General features: G+C 41.0%; 1 protein-coding gene across 3 annotated transcripts; it reads right to left on the bottom strand.

Annotated features, from left to right (window-relative positions):
• Positions 1–300: 300 nt before the first annotated feature.
• Positions 301–15,489, bottom strand: LOC122868903 (transcription factor MafG). Of its 3 annotated transcripts, none has more exons than XM_044181328.1 (3): positions 15,259–15,489; positions 4,748–4,820; positions 301–4,637 (listed from the first exon to the last, which is right to left on the bottom strand). In XM_044181328.1, the coding sequence occupies exons 2-3, from the start codon at positions 4,781–4,783 to the stop codon at positions 4,185–4,187; spliced, it is 489 nt and encodes a 162-aa protein (XP_044037263.1). In that variant the 5' UTR covers positions 4,784–4,820; positions 15,259–15,489; the 3' UTR covers positions 301–4,184. The 3 variants fall into 3 exon arrangements, with proteins under 3 accessions (XP_044037263.1, XP_044037264.1, XP_044037265.1); XM_044181329.1 differs by lacking the exon at positions 15,259–15,489 and adding an exon at positions 14,525–15,234; XM_044181330.1 differs by lacking the exon at positions 15,259–15,489 and adding an exon at positions 6,331–7,341.
• Positions 15,490–15,533: the final 44 nt, after the last annotated feature.

Raw genomic sequence — 15,533 nt, 5'->3', positions numbered from 1 at the left:
GACAAGCACACCTAGACATCCTTCATGACTCTAATGTTTTACTCGTGTCGGGCCAAAAATATGTCCACTGAGGTTAGCCAAAGTGGGTCGCCCAACGGCTTTTTTTGGATCACAGAAAAAGAAATCGTGCCATCTAAATGATCGCTGTCTTCTAAAACCCACCCTGGACGGCAAAAAGCCTTCCCCGCCAGTTTATTTTTACAAGTATCAAACTGGGTCAATGACACCACAGAATATGACAAAAAACCCAATTTCAACAGTGTTTAAAAGCCTCCAAAGACAGAGTAGTAGTGCTTAAAATCCTTTTTCAAAACATTTTATTGGTCTTATAGAAAATAAAGTAAGCTGTATCAACAAACATACAATATATACATCAATAACTTAGACACCTCAGAGAATCACGTTTAAATCCACAGTTGTTACTGTATACATAGTACTTATCTACAGATTGCAAAAAGTACAATAATTTAATTTATAAATAGTTACAATTAACTATTGTCTGTTTTCATACAAAGTACTGCAATATTTTATTACAACCCATACAGAAAAATAACAAAAACAGATGATTAACTTTGTTTTACTCACTTTAGTCAGATTTTTATACCTTTGAAACACAGACCCACTCCATGGAGTAAGAGGAAAAAACCTGCACAGTCAACTGTTTACAAAGCCTAATTTCATGAAAAAAGCCAATGTCTCGAGAGCTATTAAAATTCAACTGCCACACAAGTGCTGTTATTTATCCTCTCTAAAAAACATACAAACAAGAAAAGAAAAAGGCATAACCAATTAAAAATTAAATCTGCAGAACAAATTACAGTGTTAAGATCAATTTCAAATACACAATCAACACATAATGAGAACAGAAATGCTGTGGATGATGCTACAGCAAACAACGAGCATTAATGACTGGTGTAGCAGCAGAGGAACCTCAAACGTACAAAACACACACACACACACACACACACACACACACACAGGCATACCAAAGAAAAAAAATATATTGCAAGTGGCCCTTGTGACAGAATCTATTGTAGCATCCATTTCACTCAGTGCACAATGTTTATACAATAGCAATATCTTTCGGTCAGATATCCAAAGTCCAATTTATGGATCCGGTAATTCAGCTAATTTAAGACCAGAGTAATTAGTGAGTAAGGCTCAAGTGCAACCGTCCCGTGATTCCTTTAAAAACACTGTACACTATTACAGTTTTAATATGCTCACTACTATAAACAAGGGCCAATTGCGCTTCCGTTTTGGGATTCAAAATCTGAGGGCAAAAAACAAAAACAAAAACAAAACACATTTTACGAAAAAAAATACAAAAACAGCAAGAATTATTAAATAACAGACCATAGTCACTTTGACAATATTGATTACTCTTACATCTACTCTTTCGCACCTTTCCACTGAGTTGCATATTAAGGGTCACTTTTTCACAATGGTCATTAATACCTACTGTAGCTACATATTATACACCTGTAATGTGTGAGAAAGAGAGACTCGTCATCTCTAGCGGAGATTGAGAGATTGGTCGACGGTGCCACTCGAACACCTTAAAAGACACTTGACACGAAAAAGATTCACTCCACAAGACTGCCACAGCAATAAGGACGCCAACATCAATACTGGGCTATGTCAAGAGTCAAATATATATTTTCCCACAGTTAACCAGTCAATGTTGATAGCTAAGCATGTTGAGGATAGGATGCTTGCGCACAGACAGTATAACTAGCACCCAGGTCTCTGGCATGGAGTTTTGCTGAGGCGTAGTTTTGAGAGTGACTGTAGATTAACACCTCCCCGACGCTATAAGACATTCTGACCAGCAGGAGAGCGAGATCTGGATGAAGTGCATTCTGTTAATGTCTTTACACAACTACTTTCACCTTGAGGTGTAAAACTCCTTCACTGTTAAAATTCCTTTTAGAGGACCAGGAGAGTGATGCGACACTTGGCACAGAAGGAGCGCTGCTGGCAGCTGCGGTTGATTGTAATTCTACGTGGTCCTGCTGTGTCTCTCTCTGAGTGTGGATTGAAGCCCTTTATGACATGCTTATTATAAAAAAAACTGAAAAAAATAAAATGAACAGAGCTGCCATCCCTACCTCCCTTCTTCTCATCTAGAATGGTTTGTTCATTTTTAGAGTGACCTGTTTTGTCCTGAGCAAAACAAGCAGGAGCTTAGTGCATACAAACCCTCAGCCATAACCCTACCGCTTTTAATCTGACAATCTGAAGACCAGTGGATAAGTAATGCTGCACCATTTGGCGGTTATAGAAGTTTCTCAACAACATTGGGAGAAAAAAAAACCCACGTACACAGGAAAATTGTAAAATTGTCAATTTAGTCTGTCAAACGGGTTCTTAATTTCTATTCCTGCAAACTAATTCAGACGAATTAAGTAGCTGGAACGAATACGATAATGAAATCTTCCCAACAATGAAGTCATTTGCTTTTAGGTTACAGAGGATGTATTCAGAGGGCATCCAGCACCAGGTGCAACCTATTACTCAGATTATGCAATGACAGTTTCACTTTAAGCTTCAGGTCTTTTGAGTTAATGTTCACTAATTCCATTTCACCCAATTCTGTCTTACATGGCTCAATGTGGTAAACTCTTAATGACAATATGATTTGTAACTAACACCAAGGAAGCGGAGGATATCACAGATGCCAATACGCACAAAGACAATTGACCTTGTTTACACCACCTAGTTTAGCTCTACAGATTTGTTTTAAATAGCACATCATTGACATCTATACAGTGAACGACACTGCCAACTTGTCACTTACACATCACATCACGCGCTACCCCACAGTACGCGCCTAGTCACTAGAAAAAAAGCTATCAGACTTCAATAGTAAGCCACTTTCGGTACAATTGCAAAAAAGATATCACAGGATTTTTTTTTTCTCTTTTCTTTATCTGTATTTCTATAAACAATGGAAGGTAATCTACCTAGTAATAAAAACCAAGAACTCAACATTAGACAAAGTTTTCTACACCTTAACAATTCAAACAGTAAAGCTTGTGTAAAGATTTTCTTTTGGAAATATCTGACGGTCCTGTCAACAAGTAATTACAAAAAATGCAATATATATCTTTTAAACAAAACAACTTGAACATATTTTCTCTAGGAGCAAAAATTATGTTTCAAAATGTTTGTGGATTTCACTGTCCCCACAAAACACGAGGATATTACTGTTATAACATTCAGGTTTTCAGATATTGTAGAAGAATCTTCTCATATTGGAATGGCACTCAGCTCTGGAACAATATCATTAAGAACTGCTGATCATTTTTAACGTTTCCACTTAACCATAAATATACCTCTTTGTATTTTCAGTGCATACATATATTATTGCATCTACCAGTCATGTTGATAATGACAAGTTCATTAAAGCCTGTCACAGACGCATAAACAGAAATGAATGCTAGATTTGGGAGCATTATTTCATGCTTATATTCTTGACAGACGACCAACAAAATCACAAATTAGACTAATTTTCTAGTTTTGGGTTAGTCAGGCTGTTTTGAAGACATCTTGTAGCATCCACACCAAGAGTTTTGACCATTTGTTATTCATCCCAATTTAAGTCAGTGCATAATAACAAGCAAAGGGGTTCATAGAGATATGTTCTGGCTTTGTTCAGCTTATGTTGTGGAATGGGCAAGGAGTAATGTCTATAATTTACTATTTTACTGGTTGTGATAAGTTGTGAGACTCCAAAAATGCCAATTCATAGGACGGAAAAGACCTCAGTCTTAAGGAAACAGACACATCACATACTGTACTATATCAAAAATCTACAAGCTATTAACAGTCTGAATTTGATGCCACCTTGTACTTTTAAAACCCAATATTGCCTTCTTGAATATTTGTAACCACAATCTGCTTTTTAAATGAAATGTTTCAGTATTGCCAATATGTCGCCATTCTTCAATAACCAGCTGTGATCTCCTAAATCGCACAATTTGATTGTGTCACTCTAAAGCACAATACGTCTGTTGACAGATACAGACTGCTGAGTCATACCTTAAGAGTGAATTTGGGAAGCATATTGTTAGTGTTAGTGACCAGGGTTAAAACTGAGAACTTACACAGGTAATCCTGCACCATGTTACAATGCACTGACTACTTTAGTCTTGAAAATCTTCCTCCCGCCCTTTCTGCTACTACGACCTAGCCTCCGTTTTGGATTTGACGATGGTGATGACGCTGGTGGCAGCTACTTTACCAGGGATGAGGGGCCCTATGACAGACGCCATAGGTCCCCTGGCTGAGGTGACAGGGTTGCGGGCCACAGTCCTGGCAAAGCTCTGGAGGGCCTCATACTTTGAACGCAGAGCGTCCAGCTCCACCTTCATGCTGGCATTCTCTGTGGCCAGCTTGTCCACTTCCTGTTGCAGCTGAGCCTTTTGCTTCTCCAGCTCCTCTTTCTGGGTGACACGCTTCACCCGGCAGCTGGCAGCGTAGCCCCGATTCTTCAGGGTACGCCGCCGCTGCTTCAGCTGAAGGATTTCCTCCTTCGTGAGGCCCCGTAGATGCTGGTTCAGCTCCCGCACCGACATGGTCACCAGCTCGTCATCTGTCAGGCTGGTGCCATTTTCCCCTGGCTCCCGCTTCACCTGGTGATGGAGATTAGTTAGTGTTGTTCTTTATATTAGAATTTAACATTGGCATATAAAATTCTTCACACTCGGACAAAATTTTATTCTGTGTCAGACATGCTAATTACCTTCAAAGCCTTGTTTCCCTTGTTAGTGGTAGTCATGCCACAAGAGCTGCGTCTACCTGTACTGCTGGTTGGTCTGTGGGTAAGAAAAGTCACCATCAGAAAAAAGCTTGGAGGAAGAACATTTCTGTGAAATACACAAGAATATATTTCGGACAAACAAGCTACAGCATGACAAAGTCCTTTAAATACACAAGGCACAAAGTGGGTCAAGGACATAACATTTTCTCGTAAGTGATGCCAAGTCCCTTTAACGAGTGGTACCTGGACTATTACTGCACCTGTCACTATGAACAAATAACTTGGTGGTATGCCTCCATGTTATTTCCCCCTCCAACATAACTCTCTACCTTGAATCCTGCACTGCATTCAAACTGCAGCTTGGCAAGTCACGAGGAGGATGACATTTAGTTGGCTGGCAGCAATTCACAATGATTTCTTGGAAAACAAAACTCAAGAGAAGTCACTTTCAGTTACGTGCAGCCTCTCAGAAACAGCAGAGGACGCGGATGGACTAAAACAAAGCCTTCAGCCTTTTTACTGTACATATGACCTCAGCTAAAATACACTCACAGAGGGACGCAGGTCAGGCTTTCATCTACTGTACGAGCTACCCCGTCTAGACAGTCACACCTGTCTAGATTTGGCTGGTGTGCGACTATAATCCCATAAATCAATGAAAAAGGGATATGCTGTAACTACTGCAGAGCCTCAGCCACCATCCAGAATAACCAGGCTGCACTGCAGTTTATTCTGTCATGTCAGTACTGAGGGAACACCAAGAGAAGTTGTGCAAGTGAGAAATCTAACCTACTGGTGTTAAGACAGACAGAAGGTCGGGTGCCTTCAGAAAAGTATGCACACACACAAACACACACTCACACACACTCAGTTGTGGCCCTGGGTGCTTTACACTACACACGGTAAATGCTGTGTCAGCGACACAGGCACCCACCACAGTCAGCCCAGGCAGCACATTGCCTCTGTAAGCTGATTTACACAGCCCAGCAGTGTGTGTTTCTGCTGAGCACATAAACAAATGCATGTGGGCTCTTACAACATTTTAAGCATCAAAACAGGAAACAAAAGAATCCCAAAAAAGAATCCTAAAAAGAACTACTGTCAGTGCGTGTGCATGTGTTTATAGCCTACACGTCCACTAAGCTAGTCATCATGTATATGTATGATGTGTACAGAGAAGCTCGTGAGGAAAGGAGAAAAAGAAAGAGATGAATCGTAGCTCTGAAGCGCACTAAGATGGCCAGGATATTTCCATGGCAACAAAAGGGTGTTACAGGTGGACCGGTCACCTGAGCCAAACAGGGAGAGACAGACGCTTGTTAAAAATGACCTGAATACGACACTATCACACAGGCTGGGGACATAACATGAGGTCAGATTGTGACTCGCATTCTTGATGCTTTCACTTCAAAAAGTCCTCTGGCTCCTCATAAAACGGCAATGTTTCTCTGTGCTGCAGATGCCCATATAAAAAGCTTTTCACAATTCCGCAGAGGACTTTTTAAATGTGATACTTTCATCCCTGTTGGGCTGGCTATGAATAGCTGACTGATAGTAACACCTACCTTTCACTGGCCTTTGTGGTGACTCATTTCCAGTAAGCATTTGGACCACAGATGCAAAACATAATGGGATAATGGTCTGCCTGATGATGCACAGATAATGGACAAATAGACAGGAAAGTAAGTACTCCGCTAATAGCTATTGGGATGAGAACAGAAAAAAAGGTTGCTTCTTCCAAATTTCATATAAGCCTATCATTTTCCCCTCAGCCACCTAGACCCAACATTGTTCAAAAACCAGTTGGAATCTTGAAAATGCAGAGAGATGGCACATTGTCCAGGTTGAAGAGGCGTATTCTGTCACACAGCTGTGTAAGGTAACATAGTAAGGATGGCTTGGCATGGCTGAAAGCTCAGCATATGACACTGTGGAAGGATTGCGCCCAGGCTGCAACCCTCCAGCACAGGCTGCTGCCAACAGACGGCTACCAATGACAGGGCATGGCAGCACAACACAGACAAGGTCCAATGCACAGCTGCTCCCTTCCACTACCAGGCATGTCATACCTCACAGAGACAAAGAGGCATGCTCACACAAACACGCAGAGAGGAAAAGAAAAGAAAAATACACCTGTAATTTTAAAGAAAAGTGACAGGGAAATTTCAGATGTGCTTCACTGATTTGATTGCAACAGAATGCCCTTGCATTTGACAAGTTCACCCTCTTAACAGTAGCAATCGAGAACAGCAGACACCAATGTCTCCCTTTCACACCTCCGATTAATGATTTCAGGTCTTTTGTGTGTGCCTAGCAAAAGGAGCAGGAGGCGAAAGCTGCAGCTTGGAGCACAGGGGCCGTAGAGGTGGGGAGCAAACGCAGGGACACAGACGTCTTTTGTAGGTGCTTGCTGAATTTTTATGAATCGCCTGGAAGAACGCTGACAAATCAGAGCTGATTGCTTGTGGAGGAGAGACATCACACCCACAGGAAATAGAAAATCGCTGAGTGTGGTCACCCAGAGAAAGGGAAGGAGGGGATGGTGAGAGAGATGGACACTGAAAGGGAGAGAGGGAAAGAGAAGGTGAGAAGAGAGAGAGAGAGAGAGAGAGAGAGAGAGAGAGAGAGAGAGAGAGAGAGAGAGAGAGAGAGAGAGAGAGAGAGAGAGAGAGAGAGAGAGAGAGAGAGAGAGAGAGAGCAAACAGCCTTCTGAAAAATGCACGCTCGACACATTTAGAGGATCTTGAGAAGAACAGGTTGAGGGAAAAAAAAAAAAAAACACACTGATCTCAGCAAGGACCAAAACCAAGGTGCCAATTAGGAAGTTGTGAAGTTGAACTAACACGACGCAAGCAACCCAGCCAACCTTCAAAAGCTGTCTGTGTTCATCTAAATCTATAGAGGGCAGCTCGCGAAGGTGGGGTCGGCTTAGGTTGAGACTCGGGGGGGCGGAAAGACACGACTCTGGTGGGATAAATGCTGATATGACATGATAGGTCTGGCCTTGAGCCCGTGTCATGCTTTAATGATCTCATCCCCTCCACAGGATCTCTCCGGGGGGCTGCCAAGGATGGACACCATTAGCTAGGGGACCCTTTGTTGAGGGGGAACCGAGGCTACAGCATCCACGCACTGCGTCCCCTGATGAATATTTATCACTGTCGCCGCCTAAGGTGGGGGTGGGAGGCTGAATAAAGATGCTCAAGAGGTGATTCTTCAAGGATACATCCAAGGCTCTTCCATCAACGGCTCTCAAAATGGCGGTAGCCTGGTGGGTGGGTGGGGGATTTCTGGTACTGGAGGTGGCACGCATGGTGGCTCAGGGCCGCAGGGAGAGCCAGCTCCACTTGACAGCAGTGTAACAAGATTATCAGGGCCATAAGAGCAAACAAAAACCCCAGCAACCTGCCTCAGAATCCAGATTACGACAGCAACTGCTCTCTGAATACTAAACATGGCTGGGGAGGACTAACGGGGCGCAGGCTTTACTGAGACATGACAGTGGATTGCATATCACGTAACTAATCACATGCACATGTATCCACACAGAGACAGATTACCAAAACCACACAAGCACATATAAATTTAACTTGTCATGATCAATTCTTGAAAAGAAGCGTCCAAGCACTTGGCACTGGCAGCTTGCTAATGAAATGAACAAAACTAGACAGGGGAGGTGCATGCTGATGAAAGACTGTTTTCAGGCAGAGCACAGGCAACATCCAACAATGGCAACTCAGTTCTATGAAACTAACAGCTGAATATCATCTCACACCAAACAATGCATTTCACTCCAAAAGAGGCACAATGTGGCTCATTTTGCTCATATGCCCGGTTTAAATTTCTTACCTCTGCTATGACCAGTCCAGACTAAAATGTTTGTACAGCCACGAGGAGAGACATAAGGAGCTATGGCCCAAGTGTAAATTAGGCCTTAGATGATAGAATGCTTTAGCACAGTTTTTAATCCATTGTCTTTGTACTGTCTTTACATCTTAGACTATTAACACAACACAACAGAAGAGAGCTGGATGTGAAGTCAGTATCACCTATTCAGTTTCCCTTATCAATAATATATGAGACTTGTAGCCTCTCGCTCCATTATCATGGACTTTCCACAGGAAATCGAATGATGATAACAACAAAGATACTGAAAAGCACATAAGTGTGTGAAAAATAAATGTCAGCACTTTCTCATTATGCTTTGGCTCATTAAGTTATACTTTGTACTTATTTGTTCTCGTGTCCACTTGCTCTATCAGGGTTGAGATGCTTAATGCAGTCAGCCAACCTTATCATCCTGTGTGCCATAAATAGCCATTCTCAACACTTCATGCCTGATCAGAGCCACTACTTTTACTACCTCCCTTCTTCTAGTTCAGAGTTGAAAAGATCGCCCAGATATTCAGATTTAATCATTCCTCCCTTCAGCTGAGTGAAGTCAATTATCAAGCAAGCCTGTGTTAGGCGCCATTTAACTGCAAATTAAAAATCTGACTCATCTGATAGCTCTGGAAGAGTTACTGGAAGACTGGAGGAAACTTGTGTATGGAGAAAACAGTGTGTGAGTGTGTCTGTGTGAGAGAAAGCTACGATGGGAAGAGGGGAGGGAAGCTATTAACTACTAAGTATTCAGAGCGTGAAATAAGAGTGACAAAAAGAAGGAGAGGGGAAATCATTCAGCAGCTTTCAAAGGGAAATGTGATACGCTTGTAGTAGAGGGGAAATACTAAGCCAATACTTTTGACCAGTGGAGGTTCAGGGCAATGCTAAATTAACCAAAATCTTATGCCTTTTGGAAGGACTGACCCTTAGAATAATTACAGTATGACTATAACTGAAGGGTTAAACGGTTATTCGCAACTGTCTGTACATTGCCCTAATATTGTTTTCACCTGCAAGTGATAAATGAATAGACAGATGCTGAATACGACAATTAATTGCAACACGCTATAATTGACATGAATAGAAATCAGTAAGGAAAATAAATACGTTCTGAAGAGAAATTTTGGATGGGTGTTTTATCCAAGGATTGAGTGACTGTTGCTCCCTTTTCCCACATAGCGTAAATGAAGATTTGAAAAAGACAGACTGAATTTCTACCTGCTGAATCATAACACCAGGGAAATTGCATGGGTGCTTATGAGTAGACTCTCGCCTTATTTATTAGCACCTAAACCTGGGCCAGTAGCTTTGGTAGCCTACATGTTTCTAATTTTACGAAGCATTGTATTTTGTATCTATTTTAAATAGGACCAGGGTAAATGCTCAGTCTAATACAAAATAATAATATAAAAATTACAACTGACAACCCTCACCCTGGACCTTTTTGAATATTTGTTTTGTAATAGAGTTATTTTGACGCCTTCATTTACAGAAGTCAATGTAAAGAGATAATAAACAATCATAATAGTAGTATTAACATTTAAAGCACTAAAATGCTAAACAGGCTTTTAGGCAAATAATTATCTGGTAAAAATGTGTGGTAATTCTGTTGTTTATGCTTGTCAAAATTTAATACTTTTCCAACATATTTGTCAATATTGCTCTTTCTGATATCACTCAAATTATTATTGTAAACAGTAGGTGATGAAAGCAGAGAAAGTTAAATATCTGTAGATATTCTGTAACTTTACATAGTTTCCTGGTACACAATACTGCAAATTCGATCTTCATGTTTTTTTCTACAGAGGTTTACATACATGTCTGGACACTGATTATTTGTCACAACATGAAAATAGACACCATAACAGGATGTACTATGATAAACGCAGGCTCTGAAACAGTCCCATATGGAACCTAGTAGGTCATACCATGCAAAATAGCATGTGGTAAATTTATGTCTGGAATTTGCATGCAGTTCATGTGGTTTAAAGTGAAAACATGAATCACCACCCTCAAGGGATTCTTTATTTTCTGAAGTCACTGATAAAGTGAAGCTTATGTAAAGGGACTCGGGTTAGACTCGGGTTTGCATTAACCAATGTTTCGATACATAAAGAATCTATTTCCAAGCTCAGTAGTTGCTGTTTACTCTTGGAGCTGCTCTGTTAGTAGGAGCAGTAGGACAGGAGAAGAGACATCATTGGCCTTCCACAGTATCTGCCTGGAGGACTTGATTAAACAGGAAGAGAATAGCTCTTGATACTTCGGCCTTGCACTGGCAGAGGAAGTAAGGGTTGCAGGCAACCCACACACTGGCAAAATATCCAAGAGCTTTACAACACTAGTTGCATACATATAAAATGCATATTGCCTTGACCTAACAGCTACTACACCGCATTTGCAGCATAAAAGGCTAAACTATAGCAGTTCAACACATTTTAATGCTATTTAAAGTAACACAACAGCGAAATAATTCATGTCTTTGAGTCTTTGATTGGTATCACTGCAAAGCTATGATATGAGGTAGATTCTCTTCAATTGAAACACCACTCTGTGATAAGGCCATTAAAGAAACAGAGCTCAGCAGCATCACTGAATAAAAAAAGAAAGAAAGAAAACAAATTTATCTTTTTTTTTCCCCGTGGAGTGCTTTGATTCAAATGGAGTTAGCAGAGTTATTACCTGAGAGTTACAAAGATGCTAATTTCTATTAATAACACTGCCACCGCTCAGTCCAAATTATGCCAAGTGATTGATGATGTCTGCCTACAGGATATTTGATGGTGCCTCACACTCGATGTGGTTGTCCAAAAAAAATTACAATTACATCACTCCAGAATACGGTCTGAATTAATAACCATGCGTTCAGTACCAAGAATTTTAACTCAAGTCTTCTTCATCTGATCATTGCAATCTGTGAAGTTCTCAGTGTAACCCTCCTCTCAGTTCCTCACATATTTTAGCCTGAACTAAAGCTTAGAGGACTGGAACAAATTACAAATGTAATCACATATCAAAGAATGTAGAAGAGGATAAAAGATGGCAAAATGGTCTAATGGTTAAAAGCATTATTTTGTAAGAGCAAGGTCACAAGTTTGATTCCCACAGCACCCAGTGTGGCCATCCACAGATGAGCTGAAATATTCTTTCTTGAGCAAGAAACTGAACCCCAACCTGTTCACTCTGTGTGCCACAGAAGCTTCAGCTAAATAATAAATAACTGAATAAATATCAAATAAGTCACTCAGTGTTGCATTCAGCAATAGAGATTGCCCAGTGACAGTTTTTATTGATTTTATTTTCGTCACTTTGCTTTTGCAAATAAGGAGTATATTGAATAAATAAATACCTCACGTTTATAAAATAAGATTATTGTCATTTTGCCTACTGGTTCCAGTAAAAACATTTAATGCTGGATCCTGCTGCATGTATAGCATAATGTAAATCAGGTAGAGTACAAATATAGTAGGCATTTATTTAGGAAACCCACAGTCATTTACAAAGAATCTGTTCATTTGCTCAAGAACCAATGGTACTAATGGCAGTTTAATGATCTGCCTGAGCTCTTTTCCAATGTGGGTTATACACTGCTTATCTTAGAACAAGGTCTCACTATCTTTAACCTCCTTAGAACATTTTATACATATCCAGCCCAGAACATATCAGAACATAGGGAGAACAGTCTAATTTTGTCTCCTACAACCCTCAAAAATGCATGGAAACTGTTGATTTCTTCCTTGTGTTATTCACTAGTTTCATTTTGACTTACACAAGTATGGGTATGGTTAAACCACTTGTTTTTATTGTCAGCTCACCACTGATGTGTCTCAAACATTAATCAGCCAAGATAGAAGTAGGTTACATGAAAAACAGCAGCTAGTGCACGGCTTTACGCTTCTGCTCTCCATGTTCTGTCCGATATTGGCTAATCTAAAATTATGAACACACAGAGAGCAGTAATGAACATGCCAAGTCTAACTCAAGTTCCAAACAGAAATTCATCAAACACACTTGCTACTCTGTCTGGATGAAAGTATTACTTTGAGAAGTGGAGAGGGCATATCGCAATGCTAAGCAATCATAATCCGCACTACACTTGCAAGAGGTTTCATCACCAACATTCCCTCCCTATTGCAAAAAAGGGGGGGGAAAAAAACTATATTGATCTTTTTCTCCCTTCCTTCCAGGCATTCCTATTTCCCCGTGCAGCTTAAGCAGCACTTTTGTGGACAAATCCCACATTTGTGTTCCTTTCTGGAGGCTATTAATTGTCCTGAATAGGCGTAACTACTCCCAAGGCACCGCTGCATTGGCCATACAGAGGTGTTGGTGGCCAGACTGTACTCTATGCTGTGTTTATAGTCTTGCCTCATGTTTCATCAACCTCAAATGTCCTCTTCTATCCTCCACCGCCTGCCCATTCTGAGCAACACCACTGGGTATGAGTTGTGCACTCAGTTCACCTCTATGGTATCCAGCTTTATTTTATCTTCGCTACCTCAATGCAAGAGGCGATAAATCTCAGAACTGATCTCCATCACTCCCTGCCTCCATCCACACACCATTGCCAGCCCCATTGTGCTCTTATACTGTATGGGTCCTCATCTGTTCCTGTTACCTGAAGAGAAAGGCAGAGATGGGCATTATGCTATTGCAAAGCCGAGCTTCTGATGTAGGGCTGGCCTGTCTGCTAAACACACTTCAATGCCTTGCTCGCATGAACAGAGATGATGAAATAGGTTGGATATCTGAGCAAGAATGGGCAACTTTTATCTGTTTAGCCCTGCCTATATATGCTCAACAGTTTCCAAGGTGACTTTTCAAATTGCACAGAGATTCTCCATGGATAATTCATTACCTGCCCTCCATAAGCGTGTACTCTAATAAGCAGCAAATTTCATCATGTCACACAGAGGGAAACAAGAGCATCTGCCAAGCCAAAATAAAATAAATTAAGTTATTATTTAATGCAGTTATACTGCATTAAATAACGTCACAAGCAAGCTGGTACTCTATAGCATACTATTCAATAACAAAAATAAAGGCATTTACAGCACACCACAGCCAAAATACTTATTTCATACACCAGCATTTTATTTCAAATGCCACCTAAATTTGTTTTTGTTTTCAACTTCCCATATATCCCATAATTACACATGACCCAATTTAAACTGCCACACATTGCAGGACTCCATTATAACAACACAGGCATAATATATTGCTTATCATGCATTTTTAAATGGATTTGACATCGCAGTTGACACTTGAGCACTTAGTCTAAATGTACTCACACCGCGTCTGTTGATGCACATCATGACAACGCTGCAATAAAATACACATTCTCAGCTGAATGTAGATGAGGCTGTAGATAAATACATGATGGCCATCACTTGATGCTCATGGCTTGATGACTGACTTGTACGACAGATCAGCACCAATTCGATTCATCTCCTTAATAACGGCGGCTTGGTGATAAACATCGACCCTTATCCACCGAGCAGACCTAACCACGGTGGTGCCATATTTCGGGGTGGATTCTGAAAACGTCTAAACACATCATTGTGATGATTCAGCACGATAAAAAAATGCCGCTGCTTGTTTGTTTGCTCTGATAATAAAGCAATTCTGTGGTTTGCAGTGACATTAAAGCAAAGCACGGCAGGTTCGGTTTGGCACTGCCATTGTTACAATTTAACCAGTGGTTAAATTAATTGTCACTTCAGGTGAACCAATTCAATACGAAACGATGGTTTCCTAACAGATTAAATCCATGCATGCATTTAAAGCCGCACAAAAGCACAACACATTTCTCAGATTTAACAACCACATTTATTTTTATGTCAAAAATGTCATGAGAAAATATTGCAAACCAACCTGATCTCGCTAAACCGCTGCTTCGGCTTGCTCTTGCTCCTGTTCACAACGAGGTGATGAAGCAGCAGGTTTGAGCAGCAAGAAGCGCATGAGTTGACAAACCACCAAGAAGCGCTGCGATACAGTGGGACACGCGACGCCTTGGCAAACTATTTATCACAAAAGCAACCTAGTTACACAGTTTTTGACATTCCGCGACTCTGTCTCCAGCCTCTCGCCTGCTTGAGATAGTGGCAAACAACTCCCCACCTACTAAACAAGCAAGCGAGGAAATCCCCGTGCTCAGCCTTCCTACTATAACTGTAGCATTACAGCACCACGAGCGATTCCTCAGCTGGGAAATCACCGTTTACGCGCGAAACTGCTGTCTGGCTGTCGCGCTACATCAAACCCAAAATCTGAATGACATGTTTTACTCGCAGCTCATGAGTGTGTACAAAAGATTAGATGCCATCTCAGCAGAGTAGGAGCTCGACCATTGTCAACTCCAAACGACTACACACGCATTTCCGGTATGAGCTTTCAAAATAAACCTAATACTTGTGCTTGAGTAATAAGGACACTCTTAGCTTGAAAAACTATTCTAGTATAAATCAGGTGAAATTGACGAGGATAGATGTAAGAAGCTAGGTATGCTAGCCCATGAAGCTAGCCGCGGCCAGCTTGTCAGTGGCGAGGCGAAGGCATGCACACTCAGCATAACAACACCGGCTCTGTTTAGTTTACAGACCCACCTGACTTAAAAATGACGCTCTCTGAAGTTGTTGCTGTCAAGGTCCTCTTCTTATAGCGTCACGACGGTGACCGAACATCAGAGGCACAGCTTAAATTTCAGTTTCACTGACAGAAGCGATTACGCTTCCAAATGCCAGCTCGTGCTCTCCTTGTTGATTCCTTTCTCTTGTATCGAAGCTATACGTCATCATGTTTGGTCACGTGCCTTCATTCATGAAGGCTCTTTCCTCAGAAGAAAAAAAACATTTTAACCAAAAATATACCACCCATTTTT

The sequence above is a fragment of the Siniperca chuatsi genome, linkage group LG21 (genome assembly GCF_020085105.1).
Source record: "Siniperca chuatsi isolate FFG_IHB_CAS linkage group LG21, ASM2008510v1, whole genome shotgun sequence".
NCBI classification, from domain to species: domain Eukaryota; kingdom Metazoa; phylum Chordata; class Actinopteri; order Centrarchiformes; family Sinipercidae; genus Siniperca; species Siniperca chuatsi.
The sequence above is the reverse complement of the archived record's forward strand: the minus strand, read 5'-3'. Positions and strand labels throughout refer to the sequence as shown.